The 25,443-nt window shown below is 41.0% G+C and overlaps 1 protein-coding gene across 7 annotated transcripts in view; it reads left to right on the plus strand.

Annotated features, from left to right (window-relative positions):
* The window catches only part of sema3fb (sema domain, immunoglobulin domain (Ig), short basic domain, secreted, (semaphorin) 3Fb), a 60,199-nt gene extending 45,010 nt beyond the window's left edge, over positions 1-15,189 (plus strand). For 2 of the 7 annotated variants that reach the window (XM_087840544.1, XM_087840547.1), the window contains 12 exons: positions 197-316; positions 572-711; positions 1,732-1,846; positions 6,696-6,765; positions 6,867-7,011; positions 7,241-7,463; positions 8,541-8,629; positions 8,757-8,798; positions 9,439-9,596; positions 9,962-10,029; positions 10,269-10,417; positions 12,319-15,189. In XM_087840544.1, the coding sequence (XP_087696670.1) occupies positions 197-316; positions 572-711; positions 1,732-1,846; positions 6,696-6,765; positions 6,867-7,011; positions 7,241-7,463; positions 8,541-8,629; positions 8,757-8,798; positions 9,439-9,596; positions 9,962-10,029; positions 10,269-10,417; positions 12,319-12,771 (1,772 nt within the window). In that variant the 3' untranslated portion in view covers positions 12,772-15,189. Of the gene's footprint in view, positions 1-196; positions 317-571; positions 712-1,731; positions 1,847-6,695; positions 6,766-6,866; positions 7,012-7,240; positions 7,464-8,540; positions 8,630-8,756; positions 8,799-9,438; positions 9,597-9,945; positions 10,030-10,268; positions 10,418-12,318 lie in introns of all 7 variants that reach the window. The other 5 variants (XM_087840545.1, XM_087840548.1, XM_087840542.1 and 2 more) reach the window with 3 other exon arrangements.
* Positions 15,190-25,443: the final 10,254 nt, after the last annotated feature.

Genomic DNA, 25,443 nt, shown 5'->3' on the forward strand with positions numbered 1-25,443 from the left:
CAACGTCCTGACCACTCGCATGTGCAGATGATGACTTTGTTATGCTTTGCTTCTGTGTTGTGAAACTGAAGAGCGTCACGATTTTTCTAAATATACTTTTTGAAATAAAAGCTGGTGGTTCGTGCCACGGGTGGTGCTGGAATAATGTCAGAGTCGAGGAATCTCACGAAACTCAAGTGTTTTCTCTCTTTCTCAGATGGAGAACTGTACGCTGGGGTCTATGTTGACTTTATGGGAACAGACTCTGCCATTTTCCGTACTATGGGGACAAAGACTGCCATGCGAACAGATCAGTACAACTCCAGATGGCTGAACGGTAACAGTCCTATTTAGCCTATAAATGATACACAAGACTCTAATCGCGGCCTTTTGTGCACAGCTCCTTATCGTGCTATCCAAACAAGCTTATAAAATATAGCTAAAATGTAAAGATTGCTGTTTTCTGAAGATGTTTAGAAAGCCTCAGCAAGTGATAAACAGGAAAGGCTGAAAGTTTAGAAAAGATCTCAAACCAGATGTTTTCCCCAGATCACTGTCCACATAAACATCTCACCACTTCTTCTCCCCACAGACCCCACTTTTGTCCACATACACCTCATCCCGGATAGTGCCGAGAGAAATGATGACAAGCTGTATTTCTTCTTCCGAGAGAAGTCCTCTGAGATGGGCCAGACTCCTGTGACGCAGTCCCGTATCGGTCGTATCTGCCTGGTGTGTATACACTGAGGAGCATTTTCCCACTGAGGTGTGATCCTGATGAAAAGAGAAACTGCAGCGTGATTAATAAAAGTCTGGAGTCTCCCAGCGAGAAGCACCTACTGTCTTTAAATGTGTATGGGCTAAGGACTTGTATTTACCTCTTGTTAACTTGCTGGACTCCACATGTGTCTTTAACCTTCATGCTAACAATGGATCCCTCTGTATGTCAGATTGCCCTCTGACCTCTGATCACAGGATCTCCCTCTGCACTGATATTGTCACTAGTAGTCCTAAGACACAGGATCACAAGGCGTGCACACTGTGTCATCTTACTGAGCTGGTTGTATTTACACATTAAACGTTCCTGTCTTACAAGTTTGCGTGTACGTGTGAGCCTAACAGCAGGAATATGAGAATGGTTAGGAGTACTAAATGTGCGCCTCAGTTGTTCACTGTTGTATTTATTTGGGGTCAGGTGCTGACCCGACAGACAAACACTCATCCCCCTCTCGGTGGGCTATGGAGACCCCGGCCTGTCACTCTTACTTCGCCACACATCTGGATGCTCTTTGCATTTCTTCGCACCGTGCATACCATCAAAACTACACTTGGTTCATTTATGGTAGAGAGTATGAAAACATTTCAACTTCCCAAATGGGAAAGCATAAAGAGAGTGAAGGTTATGGCCACCCTTAAAAAATTACTATAAAAAAGACAATTTCTTACAAAGTGTGACACATTCTCGAAATATCCTGGTATGGATTCTGGCTTCACTCCATCGCAGATGGGAGAGCCTAAATAGGAGGAAACTGTGTTTACCTAACCCCATCAGCAGCACACCCCCCCCCCCCCCCCCCCCCCCCCCCCCCCTTAGCTTCCTGTCTTTGCAAATCAGAGACACGTATGTGTGGGAGGCTCCACCTGGGCTTTTTTTTATTTTTAAATCAGGAGGGGGTGGGCTGAGGGCTAATGAGGATGCAACTGATGGAGAAACTGTATTTTTGTGTCCACCCCACCCTTCCCAAAAAATAGAACGACGACGGAGGTCACTGCTGTCTGGTCAACAAGTGGAGCACCTTCCTGAAGGCCAGGCTCATCTGCTCTGTGCCCGGGGCCGACGGCATGGAGACACACTTCGACGAGCTCAGTGAGTACAAAGGACTGTAAACCCACATCACGCTGGGTTTCTTTCCACTGTTTTTTGTTGATGTGGAAATGAGTAGGTTACATGGTGGGGGTGGGGTGATGTTTTATAGACTTCCTTGTCAATCAGATGTGCTGCAAGCTCCGCAATGCCTTCTCTGTGGGCGGTGGTGCTCACTGCTTATTTTTCAGTTTGCATCCTACACATTTGGGGCTGCTAACTCACAGTTATTTTTTTTATTAGCAATTAGTCTGCAGATTAGCATCTCTATCAGCAGTGTAGCTGTGTGAATCAGAAAAACACATTTAAAAAAGTTACAAAAAAACATATTTGGATCACCTTCCTAAATCTCACGTAAGTCTTTTGGCACTTTTCAAGTAATATGAGGGAAGTCATTAACTCATGATTGAAATAGTTAGTGCACCTGATTTATTAAATCAAGTTGTAATTGTTGTAATCGCTCTAATTACACACTGTAAAAATTAAATGTGTGTGTTTAAATGTAGTCGTTTTGACACAGAAATTCCACTTTTTCAACAAAAAAAAAAGAAAAAAGTTAGCATTACTTACGCATCCTCCCACAACTTTAGTTACACCCGACGTTTTGACAGAAGCCATGCCTCTTCTTTGTGCAGTGAATCATTCTGACACTGGGTATCGAATGGCAAAGGAAAAAATGGCGTGACTGGATTTATTTGAGACGTGCTCATTTTCATTTTCTGTCATGTACAATCGCAACTGAAATAGTGAGTAGACAATAGTTCTCTGCAGGATTTGGTTCTATTGCAGCACCTGCCAAGAGTGCAAACACACCCACACGCATCAATCTTTGAACCATATGGTAGGCCCATTCACCGTATTGTAATAGAACTGACACCCATAACCCCACCACTGTAGTTGTCATTTACTTTCGAGATTTTTTTTAAAAACAAAAGTAAGTGTGTGTGTCTGTGTGCATGTGTGTGTGTGTGTGTGTGTGTGTGAGTGAGGAGGCGGCGGCCTGATGGTGGACGAATGGGGTCACCGAGCAGGAATGTCTGTGACTGTGAGACTATTAGACTGTCTGAGGGAAACTCGTCCTCTGTCCGTCACCACTGGTTGGAAATGGAGACAAAGACTGATAGGGGGCTTTTCTGTGTGCCCGCTGTTGCTTTTGAACTAATTTTAAGAAAGAACAGTGATATGCCATGATAGTTTTTTTTCTCTTCGTTGCAGTCCTTGCTTTTATCATCACCTGACTGCAGTCAAAAAAAACCCACCTATTTCTTTTTACTGTTGACATTTATTTTATACCTCTGAACGATTTGGAAAGTGACACTTGAAAACCCGGTGGCCTTTTTGTGTTGTGCAGCCTCTTCCCCACAAATCACAAGTAGGAATGAGCTGCCTTTGCAGTTACAAATAAGGCTTCTGTCTCTACCTAGTTCAGTCGGTGTTGAAACAGACACTGTGCATTGTAGAGCCGGGGAGCTGTCAGTGTTTGGCGCCGATGATGAATCTTTTGGATATTTCTTGAATAAGGCTGTAAATGTTTAATGGAACAGGCTGGTGAATGAACAAGGACGGGCATGCCAGAGTAGCCCAGAGAGAAGGAACGGCTACACAAGCATCCCTGCCAAGGACTCCTAGAGGAGACAATAAATGGGACACAATTTTTTCATGCAAATGGCATCACATTTACTGTCTAGTTTGAATGTTTGAAAAGCTCTTTAGCTGGGGAGTTAGTCTTTGCAGACAAAAGGGGCAATTTTAGGATGTTAAGAGGGCCTTTAACTACTGAGCACAATGGAGATCATTGGGAAATACAACAAAATGTTCTCTTCCTAAAAGTTAGATGAGAACATTTGTGCAACTCTCATGAATGAATATGACATCCACTTCTATAATGGTGAAAAATAAATAATTAAAAAAACAACAGGGAAAGTAACTAGCCTGCCCAAATATCCACTTACTAGAACCACTAAATACTAAACCCATCCATTTTCTTCAGTTTTCATGGGTCATGTAGACCCTGGACACCTCTCATCTGTTGCAGGGCTAACACAGAGGGACACCTATTCACGCTCACATTCACACCTACATCCAACAGTTAAGCTTTGGGCTGTTAGAGGAAGCTGGAGTACCAGGAGATAACTCCTGCAGGCACAGGGAGAACATGTCGTTTCCATTCAGAAAGGCCCAGCACCTTTTATTGTAGAGCTCGGAACATAAATCTAAGAATCTCAAGTAAATGAATAAGACTGTTACTATGAATAAAATAAAAATGTTCAAACTCTTCCGCACAGCTCTTTTAGTTAGATGACTTCTCTACAGATCCAGTTGCAGTTATGTAATAAACTCAGATGAAAGACTCCTACAAACATCTGCAAGAAAGAAGAAAAAACCCCACAGTTCATTCAGTCCCTGTTAACATTTTGTCAGATCCAGATTTTGTTTATGACTGCTGGACTGTATTATTAATGTCTTCCAGACAAGTTTGTGACTACAACATAAACATCTAAACAATGTCTTTTTTGTGCAGTGTGTTGTTTATTTACCTATGTTGAGCCGACCTCTTGTGTGACATGAAATCTTATTGGGCCAAAAGTCTTTTTCCAAAGTTTGCACAAACATCCACTCTCATGTCGAATAAAAGCAGTACTGCAACTGCGCATCTGAAAATGGTTTCAAGCCGGGACACGTTCTCAGTTCAGCTAGATATCCTTGAGTGAGGAGACTCTTAACCCTGCCATTCTCTAAGAGTCTTTAAAATATGAATGTATAACTTATTATTACCCCGCGTAAGTACCGTTCCATTTACTGAGGAGTTTTTCAAACATCCAGAGCAGCTGTTTGTCTTTGATGTAGAACTTTTTGGCAAATCACGTCTGAGACCTTGGGAGTTTTTGCAGTTGGAACATGTAACATTTTCTTTGCTCTGTCTTTCAGTTTGTACCTAAATGACCCACAATGATCTAAAATTGTGTTAACCATGATAAAGCTTCTATGTTTTATACAGGCAATGCTTTAAAACGCATTTCTTATCAATAGGTGGGGAGAAGAAAAGCCAGAGAGCAAGAGGAAACGAGTGAAGGAGTGAGATATGCTAGAGAAGAATACTAATTGTTCCCTCAAACAGAAAACCTTTCGGTTTTTTTTGTTTCTTTTAAAATAAAATTGGATGCGTGACGGCTGAGATATTATTGCCAAATGAAAATAAAAAGAGCTGGTTGTGGTATGTGGATCCTTTCCTAGTTGTTATTAACATGCTACATTCCCTGGAGCAAACTCATTCCTGTCCTGTCAGACTAGCTTTTATTGGAAATCACGTAGCTTTTCTCCCCTGAAGCCTTGATCTGTTTTTAGCGACTGTATAACTCTACTGTATGTTGGCCTCGGTGCTGTCTTGTCTACATGTGCACGCACTTGTATCTCGTTGCGTGAAAGTAAAACAGCGCCAGCTGGGTGTCACGACAAGGATCATCTGCTGTGTGACACCCGTGACGGCCCATCTTGCTGTGAACGCGCTAAAGCCGTGACCGTTCCCTGCTCTGCCTCTGGCAGCTGCGGAAGATGGCGTGGCGATGTGGGTGTGTGGATGGGTGTGAAACTGGTAGCCACTCAAAAAGAAGGGCAAAGTGCTCGCTATCTTTGAGCTGTATCCTTTTCCTCCTGAGATGAGTTCACAGCTGCACGCAGTCCCCAGAGGAAGACTGTACAGCCTCGCTAATGTGGACAAACCCAAAACCCTGCAGTTCAGATTCAAAGATAGCTTATCTCACCCATGTATCATTCTATCTACATAACAGTCTGACAGCTAATTTCTCATGCTGGTCTATATGGAACTGAGAGTGCATAAATCTTGACTGGTATAGCTTCTTCTATAGTTCACCCTATCTTCTCCCACGTTGCAAGCTCTAACAGCCACATTTGAGGATTTTCTCAGTTTTATTCCTGGTCGTTTTCAAACTGAAGGCCATGTCCTATTGTAGACTGAATATGCCTCCTGGGACTGTTATTTAGGCCAGGTACTAAAGAGCAGAGAGACTCATCACTAATCATGCATTTACTTCCTATTTGTTGCTGTCAGAGGCCTGGAGGTGAGCATCTATGATTTAAATACCTCTAAAACTGGCCTAAACGCATACTGTATGATGCAGTTCTCCTTTGGGAGAGAAGAGATATTTCCTTTCTCTAAAATTGAAAGACGTGAGCTATGGATGCTGGAAAAGGATAGAAAACCGTGTATAAATTTTACTGGGAAATCTCTCGGGGTTTAGCAATCCTCCAGTCTAGACTGTAGATATCCAGACTGTTTGCTTTCACAGCTTGACTTTAAATGCCTGTTTGGGGCTTGGATTGCTTCATATGGGATGATTAGGTGATAGGTTATAATATTGTGGTTGCTAAAGTTCTTTGAAGCTGTAAAATGCTCCCGCAGTTTTGTAAATACTACATTAGATTCATTTCCTGCGTGTCATTTTATTTGATTACGTAAAGGCTGGATGTGTAAATGCATGCAATATAAGGCACCGGCACAGATTTTCCAGCTTTATGCAATAAAAAAATAACACATCATGTGCACTACTAACATGGATTTTATAGATGTCTTAATATCAACTATTATAGCCATGCTTAAGACCTAAAAATGCAGTTGTGTATTTTTTTTTAACACAAGCTGGTTGGTTTCAAATCCTGTAGCATGTACACATTTTGCTTGAAAGTTCATCTTTTTTGGGCATCGGTTCTTCCGGGGAGGCGTCGCCCCCCCACTAGCTGAGAGTGATTGGACTCACTGAAACAACTGTAAATATTAGTAAAGAAGAGTGCTTGCGCTTTGCACTGACCTGACTTCTCTCTTTTTCCATCACAGGAGATGTTTACATACGACCAACACAGGATATAAAAAATCCTGTCATATATGGAGTCTTCTCTGTCTCTGGGTTAGTGCACCACAGCAGATCCTGAGCAGACTCAGTTCCTGCTTCTTTTTTAAGTTACCCTTTTATTTTTGTCTTTGGCTCACTTTGTGTTTCCTCCACAGCTCTGTGTTCAAAGGCTCGGCAGTTTGTGTGTACTCTATGGCTGACATCCGGATGGTCTTCAATGGCCCCTTTGCCCACAAGGAGGGACCTAATTACCAGTGGGTGGCCTACACCGGGAAGATACCTTACCCTCGACCTGGCACGGTGAGCTTCACCTCTCGCTGACCCTGGACATAAATCCCATGGCAAGCTGGCATAACAGGGCCTTCTATCTAACTTAAGAAACCGCTCGAGTTAGATGCAAGCATCAGCATAAGCAAACTTAAAATATTACTGCAGGACAGGCTCTTCACCGGGCATTTTTTTTATTTATTCACATCAGTTTTTTCGGCTTGTGTTACTCATGCAGAGAATGTTAATGTTTCCCTTCCAGTGCCCCGGAGGTACGTTCACCCCCAACATGAAGTCCACTAAGGACTATCCAGATGAAGTGATTAACTTTATGAGGAATCACCCTGCCATGCACAACGCAGTGTACCCAGTGCACAAGCGCCCCCTGGTGGTTCGGACCAACGTGGACTATGAGTTCACCACTATTACAGTGGACCAGGTGGCAGCTGCAGACGGCAACTATGAAGTGCTCTTCTTAGGAACTGGTGAGTGCTTTCTAAAAGTGCAATAACTTTATGTGTTAGAAATGATCCGTGGAGCCAGCTCTCCATTTGTGGGTCATTTGTAACGAATGTGTATAAATGAAGTCAGTCTGAACCCGCGACCCCTTTGATTAGAGTCGGGGAATGGTGACTGACAGTGTCAGTGGGACACTGAATAATGGAGAGCAGAATGCCCCAGCCCCCGGGAAATATATCTCATGTAAGTGGAGGGCTTGGCTCCCCTGCAATCATTTATCATTAGGAGAAAAGCATTCTTCCCCTTTTGTGCTTGAGTGGAACTTTAACCAATCAAAGGGTTTTTACCTCGCTGTCTTCTCGTGGAGTAAACAACAGGAGATTTGTACCTGGAGGGCGGGGGTGGATCAGCAGCAGGGGGGTGGAGGGGGAGGGGGGGGGGGAGTAAAGCGGAGAAACAGAAAAGTAGGGAGGAAGGAGGGGTACAGTGAGCATACGCATCACCTTAATCTTGCCCACTGGTGTCAAAGAGATTTGTCTGTGAGCCTTTAATAAGGCCCTGTGTGACAGCCGCCACAGCTCAGTATGCTGCCTTTACATGTCGTGTGCGACGCCTCCTAACCGGTTTCTTTGTGCGTCTGTGCATTATGAGGAAGAGACTAATGGGCCTGCGTGTGACGGCATCCACTTTGGAGGAATGTGTGTCCTTTCAGCTGCTGTCAGAGGCAGCCTTTCAGTCCTGCACCGGGGCTAGAGCAGAAGTCATAATAAATCTCAGGTGTCCCCTCTCACAGGAACTCTTTGTAGAACATCTCACGGCATCCAAATGAATAGGTCAAGGGAAGAATGACGGGAAAGGTTTGTCATGGCGGCAGCGGTCAGTATTCCAAGGAGAACAGAGCTTCGTGTCACTGAGGGAACCAAAGAGAGCCGTGTGACAGAAACACAGAGTACAGTGCAGCCTGTTGATATGAGGATTATCTCCTGTTAAAGGTTGCTGAGAAAATAAAATGGAAATCCAAGGGCCCGTTGACAAGCGGCGGGGGCGTGAGGATGTCGGTGTGTAACTGACGTGTGTGTGTGTGTGTGTGTTGTGGTCCACAGACAAGGGAACGGTACAGAAAGTCATTGTGCTGCCTAGAGATGACCTTCAGACAGAGGAGCTGGTCCTGGAGGAAGTCGAGGTGTTCAAGGTCAGCTTTGATTGCTCGCTCTCTCTCTCTGTCACCCTCCTTTTTATTTCTGTTTTGCTATGTGTGTCTGTTGTGCTAAAATTGACTGTAACACACTGTGCTCCCCATTCTCATTTTCTACATCAAGGTCCCCACTCCTATAACTACAATGAAGATCTCGTCCAAAAGGGTAAGCCCGTCTGCACTAACTGATTTACCTAACCTTTGCTCACAGAGGAGAAAAGGAACCCGCCCTCCAAAGAAATTAATGATGTGATTCGAAAAAGGTCACAAGCTACATGCCTACAGCTGTATTCCCGTTATTTGTCCCCCCTCCCTCATAATTCATAGAAAAGTCTGGGAGACAATGAAGGAAGAAAAGATGGAAAAGACATTAAAAGCTCCGTATTGTCTTTCAAAATGATTCAGATACTTGGCCTCTTCTGCACGTTATGACACGAGTCTGCAGACGGAGTTAGGGTTACACAAAGCCTGCCAGACTGATGAATGTCAACAGCTGATCATAAAATTATGATGGCAACCTGATAGAGATGAGCTCAGTGTTGCCCCCGATGATCCAGGGACTGCTGCTGTTTTAGTGCGGGATGGATGCTCATCACATCCAGCTGGGTTTAGGTCTTTATGTGAAAGAAAAGAAACGCTGTCACACAAATTATTCTGTTGCTTTAATGTTGGAATTTCAGCAGCGTTTACATTGAAGTGTAGTTTTCTAAATATAGAGCACTTTTTAAAAAACATACCTGATGTGTGCGATTTGCAGTTCTCCTATAAAAGTCTAAATACCTCTCTCGCCCTCTTTCTTTCAACAGCAACAGCTGTATGTGTCATCTGCAGTAGGGCTGACCCAGTTGGCTCTGCATCGCTGTGACATGTACGGCGAGGCCTGCGCTGACTGCTGTCTGGCCAGAGATCCTTACTGCGCCTGGGATGGCAAGTCCTGCTCCCGTTACTCCGCCTCACAGAAAAGGTAAGCACCAACAGCGCTGTTAGCATGAGCTACGCTAACTTCATAACTAACTGACTGACCTAACGTGCGTGTTGAGTGACGCTCGGTTGAGATTGCCTGGATGGCTGAATGGCTGTTTCAGTGGCATTCCTATCAGTTGTGTTCATGTCCCGGTCTTTGTGGCTGATGACACTAATAAATCATCTTCTTTTAACAAGTAAAAACACAGATGTTAAAGATGTTAACATGACGATGGTTTGTGGTAATTTCAATGTGCATTGAGTACGTTACTGCATTTCTGTATTGTCAAACAGCTTTGAATGGCTTGCAGTTGCTTTATGATGTTTTTCTCTCCTTATTTGGCAATACTGGTCTGACCCATTTAGACGTAGCCGGAGGCAGGATGTCAAGTACGGGAACCCCATCCGCCAGTGCAGAGGCTTCAATTCCAAGGGTAAGACATGTGTTCCTGTGCCTCCTGGGTTGCTGTTACCTTATTAATAAATTTAGACAGTTGACATTTCGGCTCATTTTTGCTGCTAACTGTACAACTGTATCCCGGCACCTGTTAAAGTAATTACAAAGGCGGGATGTTTTTTTTTTCTAATTTGCCACAACTGAGATTTTGGTTCTACGGAGCTCATGGTAATGAGTGTTTTGGTTGCCATGGAAATCTCTCTCTGTGCCCTGCAGCCAGTAAGAACACTTTGGAGATGGTGCAGTACGGGGTGGAGGGGAGCAGTACCTTCCTGGAGTGTCAGGCCCGCTCTCCACACGCTCTCATCAAATGGCACGTGCAGAGGGATAACAGTGACCGCAGGAAAGAAGTGAGCGGCCTAACAGTGTGTTTCTCAATTTTTCTTGTTATACAAGCAGATTATATTGCAGGGTAGCTCACTCAAATACATAATTATCCATTTTTAATGTCACATAGACTTCCCGAAGCACTGAATTTGCTTGGATTTCCCTTCATTGGTAACACATGACAATTTCCAGATTTCCTTTTCGACATGCTCACCACAATGTTTAATTTCTTCACTATGTTGTTGTGGAGAAGAGGAGAGATTTATGTGCAGTGTGACACATTTGAAAAATAACTCTAGTGTAATTTCCTCTTGATTATCTGTTAACGTGATTAAGTGTTTTGGGCTGTGATTGAACGATGCCTGATTTCTTGCACAGGCCTCCAGCTGTCCTGAGGCACGGAGGGAAGGACACATAAAGGGGAGCTGTGAAAAAAAAGCTCTCTGTTGTGATATACAACCCTCAGGATCTAGTTAAAGTTTTATTGTGAAGCTATGTAATGTTGCTGCCTCTCTTTTATTGACTATTCTGTTGGATGGTGTCTGTTCCCAAAAGCAGAGCAGTCTTTGCTGCTGGTGAGCAAAAAAAAACAAAAGAAAAGAAAAAAAGCTCCTCTTATCCAATCAGATTTCTATATGTAGATACAGATGTAGTTACAGTTCATTCACAATTTTTGCTGGCTTTGTTTTCTTTTTACCTCATGACCAGCATTAATGGTGAAGACACCTGATATAAAAATACAAACAGTGAATTTCAGATCAAATGCTGGAACAAATAAATAGGATCAGCTTCACACATTCAGCCTGAAGTGCAAAAGGGAGAAATGCAATTAATAACGCAATTAAATCAATAAGATATCATGTCTGTTGTACATGATAGACTCAGCATATCATAATGGATCGTTTCCACCTGTTACATTTTAAAGGATAAGACCTGTTTCTATTAATATTTAATAAAAGCCTATATTTAGTTATGCTGATAGTATCAAATACTCAATTTTATACTTATTAGTCCCAGGAAGATGAGTTTGCTGTTATTATGTGACACTATAACATGCTTTCAAATTTAAGCGTCTTCATTTCTGCTGATTATCTTAAAACCTAAAACTAGCACATTAATAGCACTACCTCCAGCAGTCGCAGAGGTTTGGAGCAATAGATGGAGATCAAATTGTTCGATATACTGATATGAACATACCGACTGTCTCCCATTGGTTTGTTGACTGCTGTTTTGAAGCCTTTCTAATTCTGGCCTCTGTGATTATTGTTATCAGCTAAGGCTAGCAGGCTTGATTAGAAAACTTAGTGTATTGATTTTGCTAAGTAACAGGCAAACATAAAACAAGAGTTTTGCCCTCCAAAACCAGCGCATAGACTTATTTTTTAAATTGTAAGAAAAATTGTTTCAAAAGACTCCAACACCACAAATACACTCAAAAGATCTGGTTTAGTGACTTGAAGTAACCGAGGTGAAGCCTGGCAGACAGTTAACAGCATAGTCTGCACCTGTAACTGAAAAGACCCAGATGATGCAAAACTTTACATTTTCAAAGAATTTTAATTTCATTTATTTAATTTTTTTTTTTTAAAGCTAAGGTCTAAAGGTGACTCACTTTTGTAGGCAACCTCAAGTGGCCACTAGAGGAACTGCATGTTTGGCACTTGGCCATGCCGCTACTTCTACAAATTAGACAATTAGACATGTAAGTAACACAATAGGGGGGGAAAATTAAGCTACAGTTATTAATGAAACAAAAGATTGATGACTACAAATGACACAATCTAGATGATGTTGGTTACATCTACTTAAACATGCTACATAAACAAAACCTCATTAAGATATATATAGCACTATTTTTGTGAACCAAGTAAATACGCATGTATCTTTGCACAGGTTATCGCACTACTTTTGCTAATGGACCGTAATCCTTCCTTTGCAGATGCGCTCAGACGGTCGGATTTTGAAGACAGAACAAGGTCTGCTCGTGCGATCTCTGCAGCCCTCTGACTCTGGCTTGTACCAATGCACGGCCACAGAAAAGAATTTCAAACACACGCTGATCAAGCTGCAGTTGGTGGTGTTGTCAAGCCGGGCTGTCAACAGTGCACTGGTGGAGGGCGGTGCAGGTTTGATGGCATCTTCTTTCCACTCCGGCAGCACGCAGTGGACCCCCAGCGCAGGCCAGTACAAGGACCTGCTGACCATCCTGAGCCAGCCAGAGATGAGCCTGATTAATCAGTACTGCCAGGACTACTGGCAGTTTGGAGACCCGCTGCTGGGCCCCCTTAAGGCCAAAGACCTGAAAGAGCTCAAGGAGCAGAAGAAGCCCCGCAACCGCCGACATCACAGGGACGGGGAGGAGGAAAGGGAGCAGCAGGGAGTAGAGACATGAGGAGCCCGACTTTGTGTCTGAAGCACCCCCCTCAAACCCACCCCCAAACACAACCCTCCCCCACCCCATGAAAACTGGGAGCGACTCAATGAAAGTAGCAGCGTGAAAAAAAAAAATCCACAAACCGGAAAAAAAAGCTGAGAAACTGACAAAAAAAAGAGGCTTACGAGTAAACCCCACTACACCCACTACATCCATTCAAACAGTAAGATATATGATACACAGTATTTATTGTAGGTTGTATATAGTATCATTCTGTGGATTTCTTTGTACTTACAGAAAAAAACATGCTCTTTGTGTATAGGTACCTTTGGGGCAAATATTGTTATTATTGATATTGTTAATTTTATTGTTGCTGTTACTGTCATTACAAAACTCATCTGCCAGCATCGTATGACTTTGGCAACTCTTTGAAACGTGTTATGAGGCTCTTGAGCTGTTAGGGTAGAGCTACAGGCAGCTCTGAGTAACGGGGAATTGAGCTACCTGACGGGAGGTGACGGGATCTCTGTTGTTTTTTTGTTGTTTTCGCTTGCTTTGACTAAGTACCGGGAGTTTTGTATATGCGGACACTGCAGGAACACCTGTGATGCACGCTCCCTGTGGCTGCACGCAGACAGAGACTTCATATTGCAAGGGGACCACTGACTTATGGTCCCGGTCATTGTGGAGAAACAGTATTTTCTCCATAGGAACCCAGACTTACAGAAGACTACTCGAATATTATCAAAGTTGTAACTGGGTCATTTTACAGGAATCTTGTGCTTGCCCTTTGTTTTTGTTTTTGCTTTTTTCTTCTATTTTTTTCTTCCTTGGAGGACGGATTGTAAAATATCTGCAGCACCACTGCTACATGCCAGCAGAGACACTGATCATGCTGAAAATGATTTCCATTTGTTTAGCAGTGATAACAATCTTACTGTACTCTACTCTCAGTAACCTGCAGTTTCTTCTGGCTATGAATCCAAGGTTTTTTTTTTAAAGTAAACAAGGCAAAAATCAGATCAGTTATGTTGCAAGTCTATTAATAAAAATACTTTTTCTTCCCGATGCAAACCTCCTTTGAACTGAGACCGAGGTGCAATACGGGGTTGAGGATTTTGCACATTGGGCATTATTCTTTTACATTTCAGGGGACATTGGCTGGGGCCATATGCAACAAGCACACTCGGGCATGGCACAATTGTGGAAGAAACAATTGCAGTGCATTTAGAGGAAAGTGCCCGGATCAGGCAGCAGTTGTTAGCAGTTCTTGGCACACAAGACATCTTTTTTTTTTTTCTCTTTGACATTCATGTGTGGAAAAAAAAAGTAATAGCCCGTATACACAACAGAGCATTGTAACAATGTTGTGACACTAACCAAAATATTGAATATTGGGAAGCTGGCTTTCATTGTGTGCATGAACCTGTATTTGTACTGTAATTCTGAGATAATACGATAGTGTGTGGTTGTTTTGGATTTTTTCTTCCGTTTTATTTTCATCTCTGTGGGTGTACAGTGCAGTCTGACCAACTTAACTACAGCAAAATGGGGAAAATAAATGCTTTAAAGATGCCGTCATTTCAGATATTCCCTGTAAAAAGCACGATACATCTTTTTATTGACATCGTTATAGATCTTGTCAAAGTGTAAAGTAAAATTATGTTGCTCATAAGTTTGGATAGGATATATGTGTGAGAGTCATTTAAGTGGGAATAGAAAGCAAGCATCATATTAATTACAGAAAGCCTCTATTAGACAGTTCTGGTGAAAACATTAATACAGCACATCTACAGGAAGTAAAACTATTGGAGTCTCCTCTGTAAAAAAAAAATTGGAACAAGTTTAAAATATATTATTTTCATGTTACTTTAACATTAAGGGGCTTCCAGTATATCTTCTTTTTAGGCAGTGTGAAAGTCAGTGTGGATGCCTCGGGGAAGATGCATCTATAATTCATACATGGGTATCCGTATCTGCTCCTTAATTTGGGATCTGTCTGTATTCCCAGGAATCAATCAAAGCTCCTGATCATCTTGTTTAAATGAGAGGAGACGAAATATGAAAAAAATGCAAAGAAAGGTTGTACCATTTTTGTTGAGTATTTCTGTTTTTTTAAAAGTGTCTTTAGTTTTTGAGTGTTTTGTTTGTTTTGTATGTTTTTTTCTTTCTGCATCATCCAGACTTTATGAAAAAAAAATTAAGCAAAAAAAAACAGAAAAAGAAAATGCACAAAGGTGATGTTATTGTAATGACTCGTGTAAATTACTCTTATCCTCCCTTTCCATTGTTGTTGCTGACTAATAAATTAAAGCTCTATATTTTATAAGAATGGAATGCTCCCCCCCTTCATTGTGATTCGCTTGATACTGAATGTTTTCCATGTTCTGCCTAGAACCCTCTGGATCCTTGGAATAAAGTTGTACCTGTAAAAGAGATATGTATGCACATTTCTATAAAATGTACGCAATTCGTTTGAGTTTGCAATGAAGTACATTTGTTCTCTGTTTATATCTGTGCATCTGTACCTCAGGGCCTAATAAGTATGGATTATGCAAGTTCCTAATCCGCATCGGTTAATATGTCCAGGCTCGATCGGTACTTAAAGGCTCATTAACAAAGTGCTAGACAGTCAACAACACTGCAAGCGCCTTAAGGGGTTGATAATCAATGCTTATTTCCTGAGAAAGACAGACACTCCAAAACAAGGTTATTAAAGTTAGGAAAAATAAAAATGTAATCTATTTTGGTGAAAGAGGAAAATCAGAAATAGCCTTAGTTAAAGGCTTTGGTCACATCTGTGAGCACAACCTACCTGAGGAGGCTTTGGTGAAATTGTTTATTGAGACTTGAGGAAGCCTGCATGACTCTGAGTCAACTGCCTTTACAAAGTGTGTCTATTTGTATTGTAACATGGCTTCTGAACTTCTTAAATCTGCCACTAACAAATACCCCCATATTACAAGTAAAAAGACTGAAACTAATACTGAAACCAACCAGTAAACTAAAACTAGACTTTTCAAACAATAATATCTGAACTTAAATGAGAAAACCCACCACTTTGCTTGTTTAAAATAGCGCTTTTGATGTGTCACTGTAGAAAGAAGCAGATGTGTGAACAGTTTAATGATGGCTGCTTTCTATTTAGCCGATTCAGCGGCTCATTGTGATACTGCTCTGAGTTAAGAAGCTTAAATAGAGCTGAACAAGAATACCTGCTTTGATAAAGGCTTAGTCCAACTTTATCCAAGAAGGTTGCAGAGACCGAGTGGGTCTGGGTCTCTCTCTTTAGAGCTGTAGTCTTCAATGGATCAATACAAAACTATGAAGCAAAAGTAAACTGAACTAATATGAAATATGAAGAGAAAACAGACAAAAATCTACAGATGTCATCATACTTTTTCTTCTAAACAACAGCTTGGATCTTGCTTCATGTCTAACATTGTGGAGGATGGAGAGAAAACGTTTTGCATTAAGGAAGGCATGGCAGAAAAACTATTGAGAGCCAAGAGCTAACTTCTCTCATTTCAAAACATGAACTTGTTCAGGACTTAAAATATCTGTAACATAGTGCTGTTTGCTATAAAAACTGATCTAAGAATGTATATTGCAATCCTTTTTATTTTTTATTAACTACTTTCTATTTAATAAATAAGTTGCAGCAAGATTTCACCTTATACAGTGAGCTCATCATGTAATGATAAGATCATGTTTGAGTCAACTGTCAAAGTGTCAGGCAAGTTACTTTGAAAAAGTAATTAATTATAGTTACTAGTTACTTCTTTAAAAAAGTAACTGAGTTAGTAACTGAGTTACAAGGTTCTAAAAGTAATTAACTACTTGAAAAGTAAGTATTGCATTACTTTTAAAAAAAAGTTTAACCCTCTGGGGTCCAGGGTATAATTGGCCATTTTTAACTACTTTTGATTTTACCTCTACATTTCACCTTTGAAAACTATTTACTTTGCCTTGTTTCATCCTTTTCAGCACAACCTCACGTGTCTGAATTTACAGTTATGTTTTCATTTTGACATACTGTAATAACACAATTGATCTAAAATCAGACAAAAAACATAAAATACGAGTATAAAAAGTTATATTTTTTTACTGTAACAACCACAAACATGTTTAATGAATCATATTTCATAACTTTAAATGCAAATATAAATTGACAATTTTAAAATTATATGCACAAGTTTTGCAAACAACATCACAAGCAGGTGTATCACTCCTGTTTTCTACCTGGAGACAGCAGTTGCCTCATTGTTCTGACACACAACACAAAACTATCCACAACACTACACACTAACTACACAAGACAACACGTCACTCCTAAAACTTCCACCTCTTCCTAAACAGAGTCATGTCATGTTGCCATATCATTTTTTGATTGGTCGACATGGTGCATTTTTCCACCAACACGAAAGGGCAGGTTTGGGGTTTTTTTGCTCATAAGCATAGAGTGCTTGCTAGCGCTGTCCTTAGACGGTAAACTTGACGAAACTATTGAGGAAAAAAACGCTGAGTATATATTGTTTATCATGACTCTGGTTTTACGTGGCCTATCAACACAATTTAAAAACTGGTACATCTCACCTTGTTGCTTTGTCTTAAAGTGGTCGTGTGATTGGCTTACCATGACTACTTTATTCTTCCTCAATCAAACAGCAGCACTCATGCGATTGTTTTTCCCCCTTAGCTCCAGGTGTTGTGCCAAAAAGTGATCGTTGGGCAGAAAGCGATTGCCGTCCGCGGGAGCGCGCGCAGCTGCTTAAAGCTGTAGCGCCCGGATTACTTACATAGACAGCAACTTCCGCTTAACTGATATAAGGTGCGGTAAGCTGAAGACAGCTTCAACTGTCTGTTTGTTGAAAAATAGTAACGCGGCCGCACCGCATTTTGTTGTTAGTGACGGAAACGGCGTTGTAACGATAGAAATAGTAATTAGCTACATTACTCATTACTGGAAAAAGTAACGCCGTTAGTAACGCCGTTACTTGTAACGCCGTTATTTCCATCACTGGTTTTCAGACATTTTAAGGGATGTGGCCAAACTTCATATGACATGATATGAAATCTTTGGTCACTAGTAATAATCAGAAATGACTCTCTTGCCCTTTGAGAAAAGGTTTCATCTAGAATTGTACCCTTTATTTTTCAGACCACATGAGGGCATTATGAGCTGCCATTGTTCTGTGTTCATCTGTTGTGCAATCGTTCATTAAATGCAGCTCTCTCAAGTCCCCTTACTCAGCACTAATATTTCCATCATATAATGACTCAGATGTTACGAGGTAATGGAAGTTCATGGAGGCAAACTGACCCACAGCACCCAAGGGGAACAGGCCAGAGCGGTGTCAGTTACATCAGACCAGAGTTTCTGCACCTCATAAAAGCCTTAATGGCACAGCTGACCTCCGATCAGCCCAACAGTGACTCGCTTTTTCTCTCAACAATCTAGGTCAGAATAAAGTGGCAGTGGAAGAAACAGAGATAGGTAAAAGAGGACAAAGAGTAAAAGCCACTGGAGGAGCTGGCAGGTAGCTGGAAGTAGATATAATAGAAGAAGACAAGAAAATAAACCCAAGACAGAAAATGACTGTCTATACAAACAAACACAAGACAAGTAAAAGCAAGTAATACAATAACTGGATGATGAAAACCTCTCATATGCATCCTCACAGGATTTGCATCCATCCATCCTCTTTTCAGCTTCCCTGCTTTTTGATGCTAATTAGCATCAAATTAGCATCAAATTAGCATTTTATATATTTAAATATATAAAACATGGAAAGTGCATGAAACAACATATTATTTTGTAAAGGACAGAAAATGTTTTCCAACATCACACACTTAATGAATTATGTTATATACTTGGTTTGTGAAGTTAAGTCATTTACTGTGATGTACTGAGAAACTGTCACTTAGTGATTGTGGGTCAGGGTTAGCATTGGGATTCATTCTGGGTAACAGTGGACCTCTGTGGTTAAGAAGAACAAACATACTGGGCTTTAGATATACATGCATTAGTCACCTAGGACACCCTTAGGTGCATTTATTCAACTGGTTACTAATGCAAATATCTACTCAGACAGCCACATGGCAGAAGCTCAATGCATTAAAGTATGTAGACATGTTGAGGACAAACTGCAGAAGTTCAGTTTTTGAACACAACCATCTCTAGGGTTTACAGAGAATGGTCTGATCAGCAGTTTTCTAGGTGAAAACCTTTGGTAATACCAGAAACCAGAGGATAATGGCCAGACTTTGAGGTGATAGAAAGCAGCAGTAATTCAAATAAAGACTCAGTGCACCCAAGGTATGTATGAGAGCATCTCTTAAAGCATAATACATTAAACCTTGAAGCAGATGGGCTCCAGCCACTGAAGATAACACTGGGCACCAGCAAAGATCAAGAATCTGAGGCTATATATATAACTGGAGAACAGAAGATTAGTAAAATGTTGGTCTCATGAGTCACTGCTGTGACAGAATAGAGTCAGAATTTAGTTTAAACAACATGACCACATGGATCCATTCTGTTTTGTATCAACAGTTCGGGCTGTTGCTGGTGTTATAATGCTGTGGGGCATGTGTTTTGGCACACTCTGAGCCCTTTAGTACCAACTGAGCATCATTTAAATGCAATAGCCAACCTCAGTATTGCTGTTGACCATGTCCATCCTTCATGACCGCAGTGTAATCATCTGCTAATGGTTTCTTCCAGAAAGATAGCGGGCCATGTCACAAAGCTCAGATAACCTCAAACTGATGACAAATCTGCAGCAGCTATGTGATGCTATCATGCTAATATGTGACCAGAATCTCTGAGGGATGTTCCCAGCACCTTGTTAAATCTCTGACATGAGGAATTAAAGCAGTTCTGACGGGAAAAGAATATCCAAGAGGGTCATAGTGAGGTTTAACTAATTAAAAGCCTGGTTGATGTTTGCGGTTGTTCTCTGGCAGCCAGTGTTATACAGTACAAGCACACCTTTAAGTAGGAACGTTTTCCCCATGAATACTAAGACAAGCAAGGATGTAAATAAATAAAGAAGGCTTCATGTCCCTTTGATGCTCAGACAAACTCAAAGGGTTCATAATTGATGGGAGCTAAATCATAATGAACAAACAAGCAAAGTCAGTGATGTGGAAGATTTTGCTTTGACTTAAAAAAAAAAAAGATCAGAATGCAGATAACACTTGCTCTCAGATGTTCATACATAAGTGCATACATGTACACTACAGGTAAAATGTTTTAAAACACCATCGTGTTCTTTTTTTCCTGAGGTAGTTCTGGCATAGCTTGGACTTATGTTTTGGGTCATTATCTTGCCTCTCACTGACCCTGGATCCAGGAAAACAGCCCCAGACCATCACACTTCCTCCTCCATGTCTGACAGTTGGTGCCACACACTGTGGAGCCATCCTTTCACCTACTTGATGGCGTACAAATCCTGCGTGATGAACCAAAGTTTTCAAATTTTGATTCATTGGTCCATAACACCTTCTTCCAGTCTTCAGTAGTCCAATGACAGTGTTTAATGGCCCGGGCAAGCCTCTTTGCCTTATTCTGACATCTTAACAATGGCTTTCTTGCTGCAACTCGTCCTGTCAAACCTGCAGCTCGAAGTCTTCTCTTCACAGTTGAAACTGAGACTTGCTTACTGTGACCACTATTAAGCTGTGTTTGAAGCTGTTGGCAAGTGAGCTGCCTATTACGCAAGCTGTTAACTCTCAGAAACTTGTTCTCTGATTCAGTTGTGGCTTTGAATCTGCCAGACCTCTTCCTGTTAGAGTTTGCCCCAGTTTCTGAGTGCCTTTTGATGGTGAAGGGAACTGTACACCTTGACTTTCTTTGCAATTTCTCTGTAGGAAAGACCTACATTTTTAAGTGTTATGATGGTCAGTCTCTCTTCCATTGTTAATTGCCTTTTTCTTGCCATTTCTGTAGCAACACAACACTTTCTGCAGTACAATAATGTTCAACGGATGCTCACGAGGCTATGGTACTACAGTGTGTTCCACCACTGCTTTTATGCAGACAGAGGGGATCATAAGCACTCCAGAAAAGTTGGAACACCAGCTTTTAAGGCTTGATCAAGCTTCATTGCTGCAGAACCGCTGGCAGTTCTCCACTTACCTTTGTACCATTTCAAACTATTCACTGGACTTGTACTGCAATAAATAACTAGAAAAATTGGGGCGCTCTAAAACATTTGACTGTTAGTGCTTGTCACAAAGGTGGTTGAGACCGTTCTACAAAAAGAACTTTCTTTGCTCAGTTTAGACTAAATGACGCATCTGAATAAGCGACAATGACAACATGCCTGCTCCTTTTTTTAGAACAGGGTGGATTTGTTTCAGGATACAAGGAACAACATATCAGATTGTTTGAAAAACCATCACAGTGCATTCAGAGAGCATCAGATGGCGTCTGGGCTCTAGAGACTTCTGACGTCTCTTTTTCCCCTTATAGACAGGGCTCTGTTCCAACTGCTTATCTGATTCCTACCAGCGTACAGCAGAGGATGTAAAGGGTGTTAGGTTGGGAGTCCCACGCTGCTGAATAGATGACACCAGTAACTGAGGTCAGCTTCCTGTGCTGTGGCTGTCAAAATTATGTATGTCATGAACACGCAGATCACTTCTGATTCAGCCACCTCTGCCTCTGAATCATAAACCAGTTAAAACCAAGAAGCTGATCTACATGTTGGGAATTCAGCACCACTGACAACAAAAGGATGACCTATTACAATCTGATTGGACATTTCTGTGCTCCATTCTTTACAACACAATAGGGATGTGTTACTGTAGGGAATTATCTCCAAAGAGTCAAATCACATGACATAGCGCCAAGCTATGGCATCATTCAGTGGACTTTTCAGATGTGGAATTCGGCTCTGTCTTATCAGCGAGTCTCATCTGGTACTCTGCAGCTCAGAGGCAGGAGAGTCATTCTCTGGATAGCTCCCACAGTGAGAGCTGTCGGACAGTGCCTGCATTGTCAGGAAGGAAAAACCCAGAAGTGTGAGAGGCAGAAGTCTGGCACGAAACTGTGCTCTTGTTCACAAGCATCCTCCTGAGGATCAACGGAGCAGTATTAAAAACTAAGGCCAGTCTGTTCGAGATAGAGATGATGAACTGACAGCAATTTAAAGTCTCTTTCTGGGACTTGTCATAAACGTGTTAAAGAATTCACCTCTAAAAGTATCTGGCAGTTTTATTTTACACAGTATTTTGGCCTTTGTAAACTGTCAGCCGTCGTTTTGTCAGACCTTCGTATACGCTAAACACAAACAGAGGACGCTCAGGGGAAAGTGCGAAACAACCGCTGCAGACAAACAGCACCTGTCAAAGTAAAGCAGAGGAATGGGAGGGAGCACCACTGCTCTCTGCTGCATCTATGCAATCATAGCAGGGGTCCTGCTCACACATGCATTTCATGCTATCAGCCAGCAGGTGGCATGTTGTCATCAGTACTGTTCATGGGGGATCAACTTCTTAGAAAATAAGTAAAAACACATGACACCTATAACACTTTAACTTATTCTATGATTTTATGTTGCCTGCAACATTTACTGACTGTGGTACTCACACCAAATCCCCCAGTGCTACTTGAAGTGCTGGATTCCTAAACCCTATAATTAAATAAGGTATTATTGGCTAAATCTATTCAATAAAAAAGTATCAATGCTACTAATATAACGATAAACTGTTAAGGATGTTGGAGTGGTCAAGCTGAGCTACTGTTAGGCACCTTAGTTTATTCTTGGGGCTCTTTGGCGTAGTCCTCCCAAAAATTCAGAAGGACAACATAATTAAGTGTATATTTGTGTATAGAATAGTTTGTATTTAAGGAGGGAAACTGGATAGTTTTAACCTATTAGCCTCATTCACTCATTCACATATAAATAAAAATGAGTGGGAAACATAAAAGGAACATGTTGTTTAGATTTAGCTTTACTCTCTGTTTAAAATGCATTTTCATGAAATACTAATAGTTAAATAAGATAAATAAGAGTACACAGAGTGATTCACGGCTCCAGTTACATTCAGTCAGTTTATCTTTGAGTTTGTCTACTGACAAATATCAGTATTTCAAAATTAACTTAATTGAACTTTATGTTGCATCCTTATCACTGTTTAGCTCACACATGCATGTTTGTATGTTCAGGTAAGGAACTTCTATACTGCACTGTATTTTAATGTGAGCATATGTATTTAATGTTTGATTTGCAGGCATTTTGCTGTTCCTTCCACTGATGTGACTGCTGAGAGAAACAAACCTGGTCACCAGAGGGCAGTGTCAGCTTTTCTCTCATATACCGTACCAGCTCTCTACAGCATGACTGAAGTATTTGGAGTGAAGTGTGGAGACTGTTTTTCCACTCCAGGTATATTTGCATTTGTAAATGATTGCACTGTTCGTGCTCTCTTTCTTTCGACATCCAACATCATCTTTCTGTGATTAGACCATTGTTGAACATACCTGAAAATCCATATATTTTTAAGTCGGTACCTCAGATCTTGTGCTTCATGTAGATCAGTCAAGCACTGTGAAACAATAGAACCATAGATGTGAAACAGTACACTGGACAGCTCAGCAACACCGAAATGTCTGAAAGATCACAGAAGGCAAAGTTCATGGTGGCAGAGGAATTTTGTTGGTTAAGAAAAACAACCTTGCATCATCTAGCAAAGTCAAGAACACTGAGGTAGGCCGGTCATTGTCAAGATCTGCAGTCCAGAGATACCTTCATGAATGGAAATGCAGAGGATTTACAACAAGGTACAACTGGTTACACCCTAGAAAAAGAAGAATGAGATCAGGCTTTCCCAGAAAACTTAAAAACAACAGAAAACAAACAAAAAAAGATGTTATGTCATGAGCATGTGTAGCTGCCACTGGAACTGATGGTTACTGATCATGCGACTGCTCGTGTGAGCAGCAGGATGAACTGTGAAGTGTAGAGAGCTGTGCTCTCTGCACAGATTCAACCAAATTTTGCAAAACTGAGCAGACAGCACATCACAGTGTAAAAGTGATTGGTGCAAATAAAGTAGCAGTAAAATTCTGGAAAAGCATCTCAATGAAGGAAGCACAGCATTTGGTGACGTCCGTGGGTTACAGATTTCAGACAATCACTTACTGCAAACAATTTTCATCAAAGTATTAAAAGCAATCTTTGTATTTAAAACTAAACTAAATTTAATAGAGAGAAAATGTATGTGTAAATATGTGTAAAAACGGCTGTAACGCCAAAACTATCAGTGCAAACTGTGCAGTCTGTACTGATTTAAAGTCTACTGTGGTGGTGTACAGAGACAAAACTAAAACAAATAGGTCTTTGTTTAATAAGTTATGGACCTAATTTGTAAAACCATGTCTATAAGAAGTATAGCACTTAAGTGAAAGTGTCTATTTTTGACAATATTTAAATATGTATGCATCAATTATTATTTTTAAGATTGGGGAAACCTACAGTCAGCTGAGACTGAAGAAGTCACTTGGATGAGTGACGAAACGTTTCTCCCAGAAAACGCTACGTCCAGATGAACAGAATCAACTTTTGGAGATATTAATTATTATATATTGCCATTTGCCATTTTTTTTCAGTATATATTTGATTCATCTTGGAAAAATACCACAGATTATACTCAGCGTCCTTATTGCCCTAGAAATATTATATATAGACTGTAAAAACATATTACTATAATATTTCTTGGCATTAATTTAGATGCATTTATAAAAATTTAACATTATTCATTGTCAAAGTTACACTATTATAGACTGTTTACAGATAATAACAACTGAAACATACACGTGTATTCTGTAGGATTTTAGAGTGAGAGGGAGGTAAGCAAGTTCATATGGGAATGATTTGTTTTGATTTTCTTTTTAACCTGCATGCCAATAACTGTGTCTATCTGTTAATCACTACCAGATTGAGGAAGAGGTAGTAACATCGACAAAAAGACCATCGATAAAAAGAAGAGATTCATTCTTGCTTGTTGCTGTAATTGCACATTAATTGAGCAAAATTTAGTTCACAATGTGCAGTTATTGTCTTAGGTTTTAGCTTATATGTAAGCATTGCCCAGAGGAAGAACATTTTTTGTATTCCATATCAATTTCTCTTCTCCTCTCAGCAAGGACAGATTCTGATCACTGGCATTTCATCTCCGCGCAACTGCTTGAGAGAGTGAGGAAAAAGACGCTTCTCTCATCCTACCATTCTTAATGAAGTCATCCAATGACAAAAAGACAGAGTTAGGATCCCCTTGAGCCCCGATGGCTCAATCAATGGCTGCATACTATTGCAGAATGGGCATTAAAAGGAGAAAGTCTCACTAGAGGAAGCCTATTTAAACCCCGGAGGGCCTGGAGAGTGAGCTCTCTGCATTATTATTCCAGTGCGATGCAATTCAAGTGTCTTGGAAAGTGTCACCAAATGGCACTGCTGGGATTTTTCGAAACACGAGTTCACACCCCACGAGGATGGGTGCTAAGCTGGTGCTAATTGAGCGCGTGTAACACAGATGCTCTCCTCCGGGTTAGGGGGAAAGCAGAGTGTAATGACGCAGGCTCTTTCCCACATTTTCTCAAAATAATCTTCACTGGTTTGAAAGATGCTGTACACAATCTTTGCGCTTGGATGAGAAATAAGAGCTGATCGCACATGGATA

This window comes from Neolamprologus brichardi, chromosome 5, assembly GCF_056152115.1.
Source record: "Neolamprologus brichardi isolate AB-2024 chromosome 5, ASM5615211v1, whole genome shotgun sequence".
NCBI lineage: Eukaryota > Metazoa > Chordata > Actinopteri > Cichliformes > Cichlidae > Neolamprologus > Neolamprologus brichardi.